This window comes from Vitis vinifera, chromosome 2 (assembly GCF_030704535.1).
Source record: "Vitis vinifera cultivar Pinot Noir 40024 chromosome 2, ASM3070453v1".
NCBI classification, from domain to species: Eukaryota; Viridiplantae; Streptophyta; class Magnoliopsida; order Vitales; family Vitaceae; genus Vitis; species Vitis vinifera.
The window spans coordinates 17,316,487-17,335,940 of record NC_081806.1 but is presented as its reverse complement, the minus strand read 5'-3'; the positions used below and the strand labels follow the sequence as shown (position 1 = coordinate 17,335,940).

The 19,454-nt window shown below is 37.4% G+C and overlaps 1 protein-coding gene across 1 annotated transcript; it reads left to right on the top strand.

Annotated features, from left to right (window-relative positions):
• Positions 1 to 2,129: 2,129 nt before the first annotated feature.
• On the top strand, positions 2,130 to 4,139 carry LOC100853652 (bifunctional nitrilase/nitrile hydratase NIT4B). Its single transcript, XM_010666773.3, has 5 exons — positions 2,130 to 2,250; positions 2,610 to 2,777; positions 2,885 to 3,178; positions 3,342 to 3,623; positions 3,797 to 4,139. Exons 1-5 carry the CDS (start codon positions 2,181 to 2,183, stop codon positions 3,985 to 3,987), a joined length of 1,005 nt encoding a protein of 334 aa, XP_010665075.1. The 5' UTR covers positions 2,130 to 2,180; the 3' UTR covers positions 3,988 to 4,139.
• Positions 4,140 to 19,454: the final 15,315 nt, after the last annotated feature.

Below are 19,454 nucleotides of genomic sequence, written 5' to 3'. Positions count from 1 at the left end.
GAAGTTGTCCAACTCCTTGGCATCCCACTTGCCACTAAACTCTTGTGGTTTCGACTCCTCCACCTTAGATACCTCCTGGATGGCCATGACCCGTGCCAACACAGCATCCTTGTAGATGGCCAACTCTTGCCTAACTTGGTCTCGGGACTCCATTCAAATGACCAAGGCCTCTATCCTTGACTCCATGCTAGCAAGCATGCTCAAGACCTTTTCTTGGAAGGACACAAACTCCTCATGTGACACTGGCTGAACTTGTGAGACTAACATCCCCTCACAAACGTCTTGGATCTACTCCCTTAGATCCTCTAAGCCCTTCTTCATGCCTTGCTCGATCAAGTCCAACCCCTCCCGAGTGTCCGCCATGTCTAGATGCACCTTAACTAAGCTTGCCTCCATGTTAGCAACGACATCACGAGACTTATCCTCCCCGCCCCTGCCCCGTGCAGCAGGCTCGGTCTCCCTCCCACGGATTTGCTCACTAGTCTCTTCTACATTGGAACCCGACATGCTTCCTTTACTATGCCCGCTTCGTAGTCGTGTTCTGATACCACTTGTCACAGACTTAATCTTTTCCTAAGCTCATGTGGCACTTAGACAAGTCAAGGTACTTGATCTTGCTAAGTTAGCGTTACTCCCAATGCTTAGCTTGCTAGGCTAAGATGCTCATGACTTGGAAGCTTTAGAAGGCGTAGTAGGCAACTCTTAAAGAATGAAAGCTTTTATTGCTCAAAGGAAACCTTTACAAGTGCTTTGAGAACTCACTTGCTTGGTTGATTAGGTTCTTGGGTGGTGTATTGGCCAAATGAGGGTCTCACCTATTTATAGATACCAATGGAACTCTCTGGAACCTTGGAGGGTTCCTTAGAACTCAAGAAGATTCTAGAATATCCTATACAAACCTATGTACAAGAATATATAAGAGATTTCTAGAATTCTCTAGAAAACCTTGGACTCCTCTCATGCCTTCCACTATAGTGTAGAGATGTGTGGACATCTCTAGGCATCTCTAGAACCTTCCACACTCTTCCCATCAATGACTTAGTGTAGATGGCTCTAGGAGTCTCTAGAAGCTTCTTGAACTCTATATAAACCCATAAGGGGGCTCATTTCAAGCATTCTGTGACAGTAAGCATGGTTCTCCCTTTTTTATTTTTTTACTAGAGCTGCCATTCAATCACTCAATTTTTGGTTGGGTCCAATACATAAAGTTAGACCTAGTTTTTACCTATATATATAGTTTAAGTCATGGAAAGCCTCAGCCCCCACTAAAGACAATTCCTCTGGGTGCTAGATGGAATCCATGCATGTGGGGGCTCCCTCTGTTTTATTCAAATATAATCATCATAATTTTTTTTTGCATATATTTGTTTATACCCTCTTTCACCAACTATATATATATATATATATATTTTTTTTTTTTGAAGAAAAAGAAAACCTATTTTGATTCTGGAGTGGTCACCTTGAGTTGGCTAAGGTTTTCTTATGAGGCCAAAAAAGACTGAATTGAATCTTATCTTATATTATTTTGTACGATTCAGTGATTTCTGAGATTAAAAAAAATGACAATTTTGTTCTTTTAAAGAAAGTGTAGATAGTGGCGGACACTAACTACATGGCACTGATTTCTTAATGACTATTTTTGTTTTATTTATTTTTTAAGTCATAGAAAGCCTCCTCAGCCGCCACTAAAGACAATTTGTCTGTGTCCTATATAGAATCCATGCAAGTGGGCGGGTCCCTCTTTTTATCCAAATATAATCACTATCAGATTATTATATATACAACTTCAGAAAATCTGGCGCACTTGTTCGAAATATGAGCCATTGATTAAAAGTAAAATAAATATTATATTTTTAAAAAATAAGGCCAAAACTAGGAAAAAAAAAAGGAGGGGGGAGATGATTCAAGTATAAAAGATGAAATCTATATATATATATATTTCACAGATATATATATTTCACAGATGACTCAGTTATTTTCAATTTGTTTTAAGTCATGTGGCTGGTCCACAATGTCTGCGGATAACTTAAATCAATATGGAAAACCAAGGCAGACTTTTCCCAGCCTTTTCGTCTTGTTCAAGTAATGGCAGAAGAACCTTTTGGGCTATATATAAATACTGAACGCTGTGTGAGGAATCCTCAAACAGAAGGGAAACGAAAAGGCATACGATTTCTGCAATGTCTTCAACTGTTAGAGCCACCGTTGTTCAAGCCTCTAGTGTCTTTTATGATACTCCTGCCACTCTAGGTAACGTACCATTTCTCTCAATTCTGCAACTTGTGTAAGAGAATCTGTGAGTTGATTGGTTGCTGAGAAACTGAAGGAAAGAAAAGGATTATTGAAGCTTGAACATATTTTCAGCTGCCAATCAAGGAATAATTACTTGGATGAGTTGGGTTGAGGTGGTTTCTCTTTTCTTAGTTACAAAACAGCTGAAAATATGAAAGTTCCGAGTTTTATCTAGGTCTCTTTTTCCATGAGTTTTCTCAGCAACCAAAAAGTCATTTGGGATGTCTGGAGGTTAATTTTGATTCTCTCTATTCAACCAATTAATTTACTTTCTAAGTCGTGAATTATTAATTCTTGCAATGTGATTTTGGGAGCAGATAAGGCTGAGAGGTTTTTGAAAGAAGCAGCTGCACTGGGATCCCAACTGGTTGTGTTTCCTGAATCATTTATCGGTGGGTATCCCCGTGGATACAACTTCGCCGACCAGTCGCCAAGAGGGAAAGAAAGTTTCCGCAAGTACCATGCTTCTGCCATTAATGTGCCGGGTCAGTTACCTCTCTCTCTTTTCCTTAAATAGCTAAAGAACTGAACCACTTAATAAATTATTGAAACAAGACACGTTTGATGAATCAACCACTTAATATCTTTTCAGGACCTGAAGTTGATAGATTGGCATCAATGGCTGCGAAATACAAAGTCTACTTGGTGATAGGTGTTATTGAGAGAGATGGATACACATTGTATTGCACTGTTCTCTTCTTTGATCCTGAAGGTAATTACCTTGGAAAACATAGGAAACTCATGCCAACATATTGGGAGCGGCTCGTCTGGGGTTTCGGAGATTGCTCGACAACTCCAGTTTATGACACTCCATATGGAAAACTTGGTTCAGTCATTTGTTGGGAAAATAGAATGCCGCTTCTGAGGACAGCAATGTATGGCAAAGGTATATATTTTACCATTTCTTTCTCTTCACTAACTAGTATGGTTTGGCTTGAAATACTTCAGTACTCTTTTTTAAGTTATTAGGGTTTTAGCCTAAATAGGCTTGAAATACATTATGGCTCTGATATGGGATTGATTGATCACAAAACACCGATTCTATATAGGAATTGAGATATATTGTGCTCCTACTGCCGATTCCGGGGATACATGGGTAGCTACAATGAGACACATCGCTATGGAGGGTGGATGCTATGTTCTTTCACCCATCCAGTTCTGTCGGAGGAAAGATTACCCACCTCCACCTGAGTATCTTTACAGTCCTACAGAAGAAGATGTCACTCCAGATTCTATTGTTTGGGCTGGAGGTAGTGTCATCATTTCGCCCCATGGCGAAATTCTAGCAGGACCGAATTATGAAGGAGAAGGCCTCTTCACAGCTGATCTTGGTATGGCCCTAACTTCTCCGATTATATATCCAAATAATTCAGTATGCAGATAAGGCAAATGAGTCAATTCTTTAGGTTTAAAGGGACTGCAAACATAGTTTTATGGAAGACTTGATACTCTATGATATTTATCATGGGCTGATCAAATATTTTTATGATCACTTGATATGCAGATGTTCGTGGAGAGATTCCTAAAGCAAAGTTCCAGTTTGACGTGGTAGGACATTATTCGAGAGCTGATGTGCTAAGCCTCACTGTGAACAATCGTCCACTGCTTCCTGTTACTTTCACATCCTCACCATCTAAAATCAAAGACGATGATGAGATAGATGAATGCAAAGATATAAAAAGATGGGCAATTTAGGAGACAACCTAGCTAAGGTCCTCCTTCAATAATTTGTGTGATTTTCCAGTAATTCCAACATTGTTAATTTCCTTGTCTTTTTGCTGTAAATGCAGTCTCATGTGCATATGGAGACTGCACTTCATTATAAATAAATCCTTGGTTTGGTACAACAGTGCATCTGACTCATTGGCTGAGGCCTCCTCTGTGATAGCTTTGTTCATTTAGCCTCTTGTAGAAGTTGAAACTAAAGGTTAATTCATGATTATGAAAGGGCAATCTTAATATTATAAGTGCATCATTAAATTAACATGAAACAGCTTTTCATAGAAGCTATATGTAAAGCACTTTCAAAATAAGTAAAATTATCTGTTTTTTAAAGGTTATGTTTGATTGTTGAAAAATTTGATGGAAAATGCGAGAGAGAAAAAAAATGAAGAGAACATGTATGTAGTATTTGAAATGGTTAAAGTATCTAAATAGAGTTAATATGTTTTACATTTGAATGATGAAAATTACGCATTTCAAACTATCCCATGTCCTACTTTATGCCGTCAAGATTTTTTTTTTCCTTCGTGAATTCGATTCACTGCTGAAATGTTAAATAGAAGATTTTTACCAGCTTCTTGAAACCTGGAACAAAGCCTTAAAATTTGTGATTGGAAAGAAAAATTGAAGTTTTTTTAAAAGAGAAGTTATTTAGAAGAAATGACAGTTCTGGGTTGAAAAGGGCTCAAGGCCTAAAGAAACAAATGTTCTAGGTTGAAATGGCTCCAGGCCTAAAGAAATAGAAGCTTTGGGCTAATATGCCTAGGAAAGGTAGCCCTGGGCTGAAAATGCTAGAGAAAGGCAGCTTAGGCCGAAAGAAAAAGCAGCTCTGGGCTGAAAATTAATGCCTCAAGGCCTAAAGAAATGGGAGCTTAGAACCGGAAATGCTAAGGAAAGACTACTTTTAGCTGAAATGGCTCGAGGACTAAAGAAAAGGCAGCTCTGTGGCTCTAGGCCATGTTTATAGATAAGATGATTATGATTATTTGTGGACCCCGCATTTTCGATTCTGAGCTCGATGTGTTTCCCACTCGATGGTGAAACTCGATTTTTATTTTGAAAAATTGATTTTATTGATTATTTGAAAATGACTTGGAGTCGCCACTTATTTTTGTTTTATTTTTAAAGGGTAAACAAAATAAGAAAGAAAAACCCTAAGTGTGACTCCTCATTTTGGAAAAGGCGGTCTATGAAAAACCGGATCGGGTTCGGGGGTCAGGTTACTTATCGGGAAGGTACGGTAAAGACCGTAGCACCCCTCTAAGTCCCTAAAGTCGGGTCTCTACTAATAAAATGAAGCTGACATGACAATCAATGGAAAAATCAATGGATACTCAAATCCATCTTACACTTATAAAAAAAAACAGAATAGGTATAGAGAGTGCGTACCTGGGCCGCGAGCCGTAACGCGCTATCAGAAACAGGGTTAGTGAACAAACACAGAAGGATAATGTGTATATCAAGAAACAGAGTAAATCAATCACATATAGCTAATGAATGAATCAATCAGTCAATCAATCATGAAATCTCATATGTAGGGCCCCCACCAAAGCCCAATTCATTTTTGCATGAATTAATTCCATAAATTCCATCACTAGGAATTACGGAATTCGATTCTAGCTTATTTAAAACATTTTGAAAATCAGAGGAATTGTGAAAGTCACTGGCCAAAACAAAAAATGGCGGTGAATTTTATTTGAAATGAGATTTTTGAGGGATTCTAAAAAAACTAAAGATGAAAATTAAAAGTAAATAAATTTTATAAAAATGGAATTTGGAAAACCCTTTGAAAGCTGGAATTTGATGGATTATTTTGAAAACAACAAGGATAAAATAATAATAATAATAAAGAAAATAATAATAATAATAAAAGGTGAAATAAATTTAATATAATAAAAAGAGAAATGAAAATAATAATAGTAACAATAATAGGGAATAGGCAAAATGAAAAAAAGGCATGCCCTGAGGAAGTCTGAGAGACCTAGCACGGGAGAGAAGACCACGACCGGGGTTATAATGACTTGAGGAAGTGACAGATGGCAGTTCACAGCTTCACTGGGGGAAGAGCAAAGTGACCCAAACCCTTATTAAAGTAGCACCAGAGAATGCTAGCACATCAAGTTCAAACCTCAAATGAGTGGGCGACGTAACCCTTGCAACTCTCCAACCATCCCTCCTGCTATACCTTTACACATCAGGATTCTGGAAATGCTTCCCTGGACATGTCATCCACCAAGAGTCTGCATGGATGGTAACGATCATTTGATAAATCAACAGCTACAATTTCCTTCCCTTTTCTTTCTACTGTAACAGCTCTGGGATCCCCTGAGTTAGCAACATATATAGCCCGACCACGAATCAATACTGTTATTACAGTTGTGCCGCACATGTTATCATCCAAACTATCAGCATGTAGCTGTGAATTTGACGTCAATAATGCTGCATGGCGGGCCCCAATTGCATCCCATAAAATCTGTAACTCTCAGAAAAGAACAAAAGGTAATCCCTGTTTGAATTGATGGAAGAGGGGCCCTTTATCCATGGCAACTTCAGCAAGGTACGGATGCTATAATCCCTTGTCCAATCTTCAATTTCTGCCTCAACCATTGTAGTTCTCATCTGAAGCATCAGCGTCTTCATCATCTCCTTGCTTTGGATGTTCACTACCTCTTTTATTAATATCTTGACTTCAGGAGACAGAGTTGCTTCACAGACAACTCTCATGATATAATCACGCTCCATACCATCGGTAAAGTTTGCCAAAGCAAAGAGATAGTAGGAAATTTGGAAGATTTTGCTCCTGGAACTGTTTTAAACTCTCTTCTGCATGTTTCCGAATATCTCCATCGACTGATTATGCATTCAAAAGCCCTTGAATGACTTCCATTGCCATATTGTACTTGGAAACCACGACTATGCTGCAGTCACGGATCGTGAAGAGAGCAAAACGCTGTAACCCCGCTGCGAGAACCCTTCCAAGATCCGAGACTTCAGTCCTGAGATAGCATGGTTACCTACTGGTATGAATATTTGCAGCCCTGCAAACATCAATGGAACTGCTCCATTTCTATCAAAACTGGAAAGTGGCATGAATGACTTACAAACAGAGGAGCGAGAAGGATGATAGTGAAAACGGGTTGTGAGTTCGGGTCCCAAGGGATGATTGTGTAGGGTCTATTAAAGGTGGATCCGTGCATGGGATAAAAGAAAAAAAAAAAAAATTGGGTCAGAACATTGACTATATTTACCACGGGGGGTATGGTGTGGAATAGGGAGTGGGAAATTAGTGGAAGGGATAATATGAAATGAAAAAAAAATGCTTGATGGGCATTTTCGGTATTATGCTGAAAGTGGGGATAATGGTTGTGGTGGTAAAATAGTATGCATGAAGGGTAAAGGGCATAGAAGAATGAATTGATCCGTGAGATTTCAAGAAAAAAAAAAAAAAAAAAAAACAGCATGCTGGGAGGTTTGAGAAGGCTAATATGAAAGTGGGTATGAGAAACTGGGCAAATAGATAGCCATGCGAGAGTAGGGTAATGGTGGTTTCATCAACACTCATGCCAGCATGGAAAGACTCTTTCCTTATTTTCAGCAGTACCGTGACCAGAGGGAGCCTGTTGTTGTCTATGCTTTGCCACCATATTCTCCCCAATTATTACTTAATGACAATATGAACCCGATTTCATACTTCCTTGCCTCACTCAAAACAAAATCCCGGGCTTTGAGCACCTCTTTATCCTGAATAGAAAGAGATTTTCGAAAAGCTCTCCACTGGCCACCATTTAAAACCCAAGTCCAGCACCCAACTAAGTCCACAGAAACTGCTTGTTGAAACATAGAAAGACTCTTCCGGCCAACCTTACATAGCTTCACGAGAGACCTTCTCAGACCATTTCCCTAGGGTCGTGGAACTTATACAGAAGTCTGACTTGCTTGCTCCTTGATAACATCTTCAGCTTGGAGATCTTGAAGATCCTGGTCTTTTCCTCACATCCCATGCATTTAGATAAGAGCCACAAGAAAGAAGAAGCCATGGAAAACAGAACATAAAAGAAAAACAAAATAAAGTTATCATCAAATGAGGCTCCACTTCATGGGTTATCAGGGAGCCTGCTAACTAGGTGGGAAAATTCATGCCAATATGAACAAGTCATGATTCTCAAGCATTTCACAGTGGAATTGAAATAGAGTGAGGTTATTTTCCAGCAAAACCCAAGAGGAAAGAGAGACAAAAAAAACTATAACAATAAATCCACATTCATACCATGAAACCAATAGAAATCAAACAATGGGGGGCATCCACGCTCAAGCCATCAAACAATACCCAGAAATAGCAGGAAGAATAATGGATCAATTATCATAATAAGAAAAAGACTGGAAAACCATGATAAACTTACTTGGAGATCCTCCCTTGTCTTCCCTGCAGCTGCCAAAGAACCCTCTCTAATCCCACCTGCTCCTCTCTCAAATCCTGAACACACCTCTTTCTTGCAAGACCAGATGGGTATCGAGTTGCTCTACTTCACTCTTTCTGCTCCATACCTCCTGTAGCTTACTCTGTTTCTCTCCTCCCTCTCTCTCAGTTTGCCTTTCTTCTTCTTCCTTTGTTTTTCTCTCTCTAATGGAAACTCTCCCTGGACTCCTCTCTGCAACCTCTCCTCTCAGTGCTCTCTGGAATCCTCTCTCTCACTAAAGCTCTCTGCTTTGTTTTTCTTAGCTTTTTCTTTTCCCTTTCTCCTTCTAGCTCTCTGGCTGTTTTCCTTACGACCTGCAGAAAAACAGCCACCAAAAACCTCTCCCTCTCAAAATATCTCTCCGGCAGCCTCAGCTCAAGGAATCCCTTCCAGCAAAACTCTTACTCTCCCTCTAGCTCTCTGTTCTCTCTAGAAAAAAAAAACCCCCCTCTCCCAATGCCAAAACGACAGTGAACACTTGCCCTCTCAGTCTCTCCCCTCCTTTTTCTCTCACTCTCAATGCAGCTGCCAGACGACACCCCCTGCACCACTACCCTGCAGCCTTCCCAAAAGCACTCCTCAAAACGGCCAGACCACCACCTTCATGCAGCCGCTTTTCTCCCTCAAATAACAGCCAAAAAAAGATTTTTGTCTGATTCCATGATGACACGTGTCGACCCCAGATTGGCCTTCAAGAGCATCCATGATGGCCAATCGGAGAGTGACACGTGGCCAAATGTGCTGCAGCAGATCAAGCCCCACATGGGGGTCTACATTATTGCATTGATAGAAATGAGAATAAGATGTGTAAGTACTTTATGAAACATTATTTATACCATATATAGTTGCCATTAAATCTCTCAATAATGGGTTCCTTAGTAGAGGCCAAAACAAAAGGTCAGAACTACTTTTCAGCCATCTACTGGCAAGCACAGCCACATGCCAATCAGTTTTTTAATCATATCTTTCTTTTTTTGTTTCTAAGTCATAGTGGAAAGCTTCAGCCGTGGCTAAGTACAATGTATCCATGAGATATATATTTAATCCATGCATGTGAATGGCTCTTTTTTATTCGAATAGAATCCAGGTACTCGTAAATTATATTTTTTCCTTAAGAACAATGCTTAAAAAAGGAGGGAAAAAAAGAGTTGAAAAAAGAAAATGAGAAAGAATCAAAAGGGATCTAGAAACTTGAAAAAAAAAAAAATGGAGTCGAGGGTGGAGATAGGGATAAAAATAAAAAATAAAAAATAAATAAAAACAGGTGAATCTTGATAGCATGAATTGTTGTTCCCAATTGTACACCATGGATTGTTGTTCTTCATTGTTACATGATGGCACACCCTATCATATATATAATGCCCTACCATGCTCCATGTGGAAGATAACTCTGTGACGACATGCCTACCATACTCTAAAGAAGTTTGTGCTCTATTCTCCACCTTACTTCTCTTGCTCAAGATCTTGCCCTAAGGTTAGCTGGTGCTCCATCCTCCACCTCTCTTCTCTTGCTTAAGGTCTTGCTCAAATATATTGTATTATTTTTTAAACAAAAAAAAATGGAACTTGAATTACAAGTTAAAGGCATGTGAACAAGTCTAAGATGCAATTGACCAAGCTAGGGTGAAGGACTTATTGTAGGATGGCAAATTGGAAGTGAAAATACCATGAGAAAAGAAAATAGATATTCAAATAAGAAGCTTTCCCATTAACACAAGGTCTTTCTTTGATACCAGGCAAATAAATAAATAAATAAATAAATAAATAAATAAATAAATAAAGTAGTGTTTGGAAAAAGTTGAAGAAAAGTATTTTGAATAGGAAATTTCCTATTAAAATATTTCTTCGAAAAAAATAAAATCAAAGAAGGATATGGAAGATTCAAATGGCTAACTTCAAGATTCACCTCTTATACATGGCAATGTATGTGTGTGATCTGTCTTCAGGGCATTTGTAAACATAAAAAATTTTAGTGGATTAAAATACTACCAAATTAGTCTTCAAAATTGTAACTCCTTAGCTCAACAAAATTTGGGCTTGATAAGTGATGAGTCATATATATTGAACATGTGGCATTTGATTCAAAAAATGGCATGTAGCGAAATTTGGAAGGCTATACAATAAAGTCTTGCAAAATCAAATCAAATCAAAAAATTGAAATAAAAAAGAATTAGAAATCAATATTTTCTCGTTGGCAAATTTTCTAAACAAATGAAACAAATCTTCCAATTGAAGTCAAAAGAAAATGAGAAGTAAATAATCTCTTGTTAGCAAACTTCCTTAATGAAAAAGACAAGTTGCTAAAATTAAGAAACCAATTTTTTTAATTAAGTAATCAAATCTTAGAAATTCTAAATTTAATTTTTTAATTTCATCTATAAATATCTGCAACTTCCTTCAATGAAAATGATAAAAAAATAAAACAATTTCACATATGAAAAGAAGTTTCACAAAGAGAAAAAAAGCTTTATAAAATACCCCCTACAAATCCAAAAAATCGCAACATACATGCTCTTCACCATTCAATAAATTCATTTGGGAACAAGTCGCTTTAGGCTTTCAATTGATCTTTAAAAAATATTCTTTGGCAAAAAATATTTTTCCACAAATATTGTCCGCCCCCAATGATTTTAATACAAATTTTTGTTTGCATATTTTTCCTATAGCTTTGCTTATTTTGCAAGACTTTCCAAAACTCATGCATATAATTTTTAAATAATTTTTGTATATAATATTATATTTTTAATCATTTTTTTTGTATAATTATTTTTTTAAAACAACCAAGCTAATGAAGAAAACTAAAAACAACTAATATATGTTTTTTGAAAACACCTTTGTAGACCCTTGAGATGGAGGGGTTTCATATTATTTTTTTTTATTTTTCTGGCCACCCTGAGAAGGAGTCGTTCTCGGGCAGCCAAAGAAGACGGAAGGTGAAGAAAGCGGATGATGGGTGAGCCGTTCTTGGGCAGCCAAAGAGGACTGGGAATGAGTTGTTTTTGGGTGGCTAGACGGGATGGAAAGTAGGAAGAAAAGCAGCTGATGGTGAGTTGTTTCAAAAAGGGGAGACACAACCGTTTGAAGAGAGGAGACAGAACTGAACAGAAAATGGGGCTACATGACAAGAAAGACATTTTTGTGGGTTGTAACAAGGGGATAGATAGCTTAGGGAAGAGAAAAAAAGGCGTTTTTTGGAGGGGGGCCGAGAGTTTTTTTTTCAGAGAAGATTGAGAGGGAATCGAAGAGAGAGAGGAGTGTGTTCAGAGAGACATGAGATATTTTTGAACTGAGGGGTAGTATCTGGAGGGGGGGACACCTTTGGTTCCGGAGGGTTCTGGAAGAGAAAAATAAAATAGTTGAGGGAAAAATGAGTTGTGGGAGAAGAGAAAAAGAAGAAGCAGAGAAGAAGGACCTCCAACATTTTCCCAGAAGTAAGTCTTCCACTGTGTATATTTCTTTTCTTTTCATCTACTATTATTTAGATGTGTTGCTGTTGATCTTTGGATGATTTATGGTTTTTTTTTCTTCATAGTTGACAGTTCCTCTATTGCTCCTGTTTGTGTTCAAAAATTGTTTCAACTCCATTTTATCTCCTTCGCGCCATTTAGAAACTCTTTTAATCCACCTATCTTTAAGCCCACTGACTAGGACACGAAGTGTGGCTTTTGATGGTTAATCTTATTTTCTTCATCTATGCTCCGTCTTTGCTACTTTCCCTCTGCTCCTGATGTTCAGGCGTTCTTAGGTACGGGAACTATACTCTGAGGTGTGGAACCATAAGAATCTCTTTGGTATGTAACCTTATGACTCATCCCTTCAAAGAGTTGCCAGCTAGATCAGTTAAGGTCTGATTCCGAGGAACTATGTGAGATATGGAAAATTGCTGAAAGGTTTGAGGAAAAGATTTGTTCCACTGCCACCCATGCTCTTGATGATGAGAGTTTTCAGGTCGTCACTCACCTTGCTGCCCAGCTATTTGTTTCCTACCCACATGCATGGAATTCCTACACATGGCCACCTCATCTCATCATTCCTGCAACTTTTGTACTCCATCCTTCACTCCACCATGCTCGTAACCATACTCACACCCAAACTCATCCCCTCATTCTCCCTAACCTTCTATGCACCACCACTTCTTTAATACTCTCTAACCCACTTCATCCTTCATCTCTCATCCGTCCTATCCTCCATCAAACCCATCGCTTCACACCCATCGAACTCATCCTACCCATATTGCCCACCTTCTCATGCCCATTTCCATACTTATCTTTCATAACCTCCCATGCATATCACCCTTTCCTTGAAACGTATGAACCCATTTATCCCTCTACACCACGTACCCTTCATGCACACTGTTTCACCACTACACCCATCCTCCCCATCTTTAACCTCTTACTATCCATGCCCATCTAATCCCGCCACCCTTTCATCCTTCACTCCACCATACCCATTTCTCTCACTAATACCCATTTCCTTCATTTTTCTATGTACATGAAAATCTCATGCACATGGCCACCTTCACCTCGTTCCATTTTCAATCCTCACATACTCACTCATCTTTCATACTCATTTCTCTCTCTACCCTTTTTCACTCTTCTCAATCTCATTCCCTCCCACCTTTGCATGGCCATACACGGCCACACTAACCCACCTCACCAACCCCATGCTCGTTTCTCCTATACCATCCTGTTGGAATATGTGCCCATAAACAAATGAGATGTTTTTTATTTTGCTGATTATTAATATTTTTTTAAGGAATTATTTCAATATTATTGTTGCATGCATGTTATAGATGCTTTATAAATATCGAAAACCCTAGATTATTTAATTGAAACTTTAAATATTGTATATAAGTGTTATATACAAGAGGATAATATTTAAAGTAAAATAATCTAATATGTTCGTAATTAAAAATTAAAGATGGGATCTTTAATTTAAAATTACTAGCGCGGTTCATTACATTCTGAATGAAATGATCTTATCCGGATTGTTAATAATGAGATTATTAGATTGAAAGCGCTTTATATAATTTGATTATATAGGACTGGAACACGATTAATTATGAATCTCTGATAAATTCCATTATAATATAGAGCATTTAATATTAATCAATGATGGTCATATATGCATTGATCTTAATTCTGAGTGATTAATAGACTCCTATTTATTCTATTGTATTTTTTGACATACCGGGTAATGACACAAATACATAGTGTCAAATTCTTGGTGTATTGGAAGTATAATAAAATAAATAGCCGGGAATATTAATATACAAGATGAAATCCATTCCTTCGTTAAGAAGTCAGATGGACGGTTCCCATAAGTATTGGTTCGGGCCTTGAATGATAAGAGCGCTCAATTTATGATTAGACCATAAATATATTATTCATTAGAGAACCAATGGCACTTAAGGAGAAAGATATAATTAAAGAGGTTAACGGAAAAACCTAGCTTTAATTATGAACCGTTTATGGAGGATTGACTCATATGTAGTGACTATATCAATGGGCAATTCAAATCCTTTGAATATATTTAATTTTATAATTTTAAGAGTGCAATTCCAAATTTTTAGTGGAGTAATTTTGGAATTAATAATTTTGATTTTTTAATTAAGTTGTTAATTAATTGTCAAAATTATTGGAGCTTAAAATTATAATGTCCATAGTTCCTCTCAACGGCTCCATTAAAATTATATGAACATTTTTTTATGTTGGGTTGATTTTATTAGTTTTGGAATTTTAAATTCTAAATTAATTTCACACAATCTTGATTTGATTTATTTATTTTATAATTTGATTATTTAAAATATTTTTTGATACAATGTGGTGAAAACCACACTTACTTGTATTCCCTAAGAAACACCTTTTGAGTGGGGATCATGGGGAGAGATATTCTCTCCCATGTTTTTCAAAATTCAAAGAAACACTTTTTAAGTGGGGATCATGGGGAGAGATATTCTCTCCCATGTTTTTCAAAATTCAAAACATGTCAGTTATTTTTTTTTCTTCGTGGTATTAAATTTTTTTTTTCTCAATGTTTCTCGGATGATGGGAAGAGAATACAAGTTTTCAATATATATTAAGTTGTGTGAGAAAAAAACCCAAGAATGAAAAACGCCCACTCGTTTTGAGTTCATCATAATTTGGAGAACGTTAGAGAAAGATCCATGGTGCTTTAGAGGATTTGGAATTCTAAGATCCTTTTGGTGAAGTTCAAATTTATCAGCCTAATCGCAAGGTACAATTCTAATTTACCTATATTTGTTATTTCATTAAATTAATACAAGTATTGATCATTGAGAAAAAATTTTGAGAAAATTTTTTTGGCTTCCGTTTTTTCTTTTATTTATCTGGTTTCAAAACCAACACATCCACCCTCATCATTCATCCAACCAACCTTGACCTCATTTCTATCATTTCTCACGTGCCTGAAGCTCCACGCATGCATGGGAATCATGCAAACACGACCATCTTCGATACCCATTTCTCCCACTATCCAATCTTCCTTCTTCTCATACCCACCGAGCCCATCAATCATACCCGTCACCACGCCCCACATCTCCACCTTCCATTCAACCTAAACACCCATTTCTTTCAGCACCTATAAACCTACTTCCTCCGCTATCCATCTATCCTCATGCATGCATGATCACATTTCATTCCCATTTGTTGGCTGCAGTTTCAGCCTGAAACAGAGAAAGGCTATAGAAAGAAAAAATGGAAGAGTGACACCTTGTAACAGACCTGGAACAGAGGAGTTAAGACAGTCCCAAAAAAACAGAGGACCCTGTTTCTTTTCACTTTGTATTCTCGGTTCTTCACTTTTTTGTTGTACAGACACCAGAATTTAAACTAGATGCAAAGAGATTTAACCTGTGTAAATCTCTCCACGTGGAAGCATGACAACCACTCAAAACAAAAACAAAAAAGTTGTTTTTACATATATAACCTAACACAGCATAGGCACATTATGTTACATTCTCCCCCCTAATGTGATGTTCCTCTACACCCAAAAGCTTTCGGAAGTGAACAAGCTTCTCCAAAGGCAATGCTTTAGTGAAGATATCAGCAACCTGCTCCTCTGATTTACAGTACATCAATTGAACCTCACCATCTGAAATAGCTTCTTTAATAAAATGATACTTCATTGCAATATGCCTAGTCCTACTATGAAAAACATAGTTTTTTGCAATGGCTATAGCAGATTTGTTGTCACAAAGTAGATATGCTGCTTCATTTTGCTTCTCCTTGATGTCTTCTAAAATTCTTCTCAACCATATGGCTTGAGAAGTTGCCAATGAAGCTGAAATATACTCTGCTTCAGCAGATGATTGAGCCACTGAGCCTTGCTTTTTTGAGACCCAAGATATACCACCTAAACCAAGGGAGAATGCATAGCCTGATGTGCTTTTCATGTCATCAATACAGCCACCCCAATCACTATCACAATGGCCAATTAGCTTCACTTCAATGTTCCTGAAATATTTTATTCCAAGTTCAACCGTGCCTTGCAAATATCTCAAGACTCTTTTTGCTGCTCTAAGATGTAAATGACTAGGATAATGCATGAATCTTGACAGCAAGCTTGCTGCAAACATGATGTCAGGTCTAGTTGCAGTGAGATACAACAGATTTCCAACAAGACTTCTAAAGTGAGTTTCATCAACCATCTTCCCTCCATCTTCTTTCCTCAACTTTTCATTCACAACTAAAGGAGTAGATACAGGATTACAACCAGCCATGCCAAACTTTTTGAGGATATGTTCAACATACCTCTTTTGACAAATAAACACACCATCTTCTTCTTGATAGACTTCAATTCCCAAAAAATAATGCAACAATCCCATATCACTCATTTCATATTTTTTCATCATTTCATTTCTAAATTTTTCAACCATCTTCTCACCATTTCCAGTAAAAATCAAATCATCAACATAAAGAGCAACAATAAGGATTTGGGAATTATCTTTGCTCTTCACATAGAGGGTAGGCTCACTTTTGCTTCTAATGAAACCATTTTCAATGAAGTAGCTGTCAATTTGAGTGTACCAGGCACGGGGAGCTTGTTTCAAACCATATAAGGCTTTCTTTAACTTGTAAACTTTGTTTTCTTCTCCATCAACAACAAATCCTTGAGGTTGTTCAACATAGATCTCTTCTTCCAGCTTTCCATTCAAAAATGCAGATTTTATGTCAAGTTGGTACAACAACCAACCTTTTTGAGCAACCACTGCAATAATAGTTCTAATAGTATCAAGGCGAGCAACTGGAGCAAAGGTCTCATGGAAATCAACACCCGGCTGTTGTGAATAGCCTTTTGCAACCAATCTAGCTTTAAGCCTTTGAACTCTACCATCAGAATGGTATTTCACCCTAAAAATCCATTTCACCCTAAAAATCCATTTCACCCCAATGATTTCTTTGTCTTTTGGCTTTTCAACCAGCTGCCATGTTTCATTTTTCTCAATGACATCAATTTTTTTTTCCATTGCTTTCCTCCAATCTTCATCTTTTATTGCCTCTTCAAAACTTTGAGGTTCAACAATGCACAAATTGCATCTCTCATAAACATCAGTCAAACTTCTCATTTTTCTTGGAGTTGAGGATGGTGACGACGAGCTTGAAGTTGGAGACTCAATTGAGGGAGATAATGGAACTGATCTTGGAGATTCTTGAGGTGATGAAGTTGAAGTGCTGCCATTTCCAGTTTCAACTGGTGCTTTTGTTTGAAGTTCATCAACAAGAATTGTTTTCTTCAGAATTTTACCTTCTTCCCAATTCCAAGCAGCTTTTTCATCAAAAATAACATCTCTACTTATGATCAGCTTGTTGGTTTTCAAATTATACAACCTATAACCCTTTGACTGTGAACTATAACCCATGAAGATGCACTTTTCACTTGTTTCATCCAGCTTGCTCCTTCTTTCCTTTGGAACTTGTGAATAACATAAGCACCCAAACACTTTGAAGTGTCTAACAGATGGTTTTCTTCCACTCCATACTCCAATCAGAGTTTTGTTCAATAATGCTTTTGTTGGGCATCTATTCAAAAGATACACAGCAGTGTTAACTGCTTCAGCCCAAAAAATTTTAGGCAAACCCTTCTCATATAACATAGCTTTGGCCATTTCCATAACCGTTTGATTTTTCCTTTCAACTACTCCATTTTGTTGAGGAGTATATGCAACAGTAAGCTGTCTCTCAACCCCTTCATCTTCACAAAAATTACCAAATTGGCTTGAAGTATATTCCATTCCTTTGTCACTTCTCAAGGTCTTTATGTAGCAACCACTTTGCTTTTCAACAAAACTCTTGAATTTTTTAAAGATAGAGAACACTTCTGATTTTTGCTTCATGAAGAACACCCAAGTCATTCTTGTAAAATCATCAATAAACAATACAAAGTACTTGTTGTTGCCTTGAGAAGGTGTAGACATGGGTCCACATATATCAGTGTGAACTAACTCCAATACCTTCTTTGCTCTCCAAGCGACTCCCTTTGGAAATGATTGTCTATGATGCTTCCCAAGAGCACAACCGTCACATACTTCATTCTTTTCTTCAATGGCGTTTGGCAATCCTTGTACCATCTTCCTTTGACAAAGCATCTTCAAGCTATTGAAGTTCAAATGCCCAAATCTTCTATGCCACAACCAAGCTTCTTCAACATCTTCCATTCTCAAAGCCACATTTTCAACATATTTGAAGACAATTGGAAAACTTCTATTTTTCTCCATCTTTATCTTCTTCACTAAATTTCTTCTTTGCTCCTTATCATAAATGGTGCACTCATTATTTTCAAAGTGAAGTTTATACCCATGCTCTACTAGCTGTCCCACACTTAACAAATTTTGCTCTAAGGCTGGTACAAGAAGAACGTCTCTGATGTACTTGGTTCCCACTTTAGTTTGGATACCAACTGTGCCTTTCCCTTTAACATTCACTAAATCACCATTACCCATTTTGACTTATGATTTGATGGTTGTATCCATGTCAAGGAAAATATTTTTGTTACCAGTCATGTGGTTTGTGCAGCCGCTGTCAAGGAACCACACATTATTCTTTTGCTCAGCAACACTTTGACAAGCATAAAACATGTTTTCATCAGCCTCTTTCTCCTCAGCACAACTTGCTTGTTGATTGTTCTTAAATCTGCAATCTTTTTTAACATGCCCAAATTTTTTACAATTGAAGCATCGAGGCTTCCCTTTGAACCAACAATCTTTTTCAACATGACTACTTCTTTTACAAATATTACACTTTGAGAATGATGAGCCTTCCTCGTTAGTAAACTTTCTTCCATAGCTGAATCTTCCTCTACCTCTTCCATCTCTTCCTTTTGCTCTTCCTCATCCAGTTCTACCACCTCTAGATGAATCACTTTTATTTTCATTGCTTATAGGTTTCCTTTCAACATTTCTGGAGTTAAGGCTTATTTTTTATTGGAATGCACTTTCTACTGATTTTTCAGAATGCCTCAACAATCTCTATTCATAAGTTTTTAAAGACCCAAATAGCTCTTGTACACTGAGCAGTGAGAGATCTTTTGTTTCTTCAATCATAGCCACAATTGGGTCAAATTTGCCAGGTAGACTGATTAAAAGTTTCTCAACGATTCTTTTATCACTAATTTCTTCACCATATGACTTCATCTGATTTACTAACTCCATAAATTTGGAAGAAAACTCATTTAGAGTTTCATTCTCCTTCATTTTCATATTTTCCAGCTCTCTTCTTAAAGCTTGAAGCTTTACTGACTGGGTTCTTTTGTCTCCTTGGAACTCCTGTTGAAGGATGTCCCATGCTTCTTTAGCTTTTGAAGCTCTCATAATTCTTGGAAAGATGTTATTACCAACACCTTGTTGAATAAATAAGAGAGCTTTTGCATCCATTTTTTTCAATTCTTTCAACTGATCTTTTTCAACCGGAGGTTCATCAAAACCATTTTCAACCAAATCCCAAACATCTTGAGACAAATAAAGTT

What these genes read in the sequence shown, in the direction of transcription:
- LOC100853652 (XM_010666773.3), top strand. Translation starts at nt 2,181, where the DNA reads ATGTCTTCAACTGTTAGAGCCACCGTTGTTCAAGCCTCTAGTGTCTTT. An exon ending in TGATACTCCTGCCACTCTAG is followed by an intron (nt 2,251 to 2,609) that starts GTAACGTACCAT and finishes TTTTGGGAGCAG; the next exon opens with ATAAGGCTGAGAGGTTTTTG. An exon ending in TTCTGCCATTAATGTGCCGG is followed by an intron (nt 2,778 to 2,884) that starts GTCAGTTACCTC and finishes ATATCTTTTCAG; the next exon opens with GACCTGAAGTTGATAGATTG.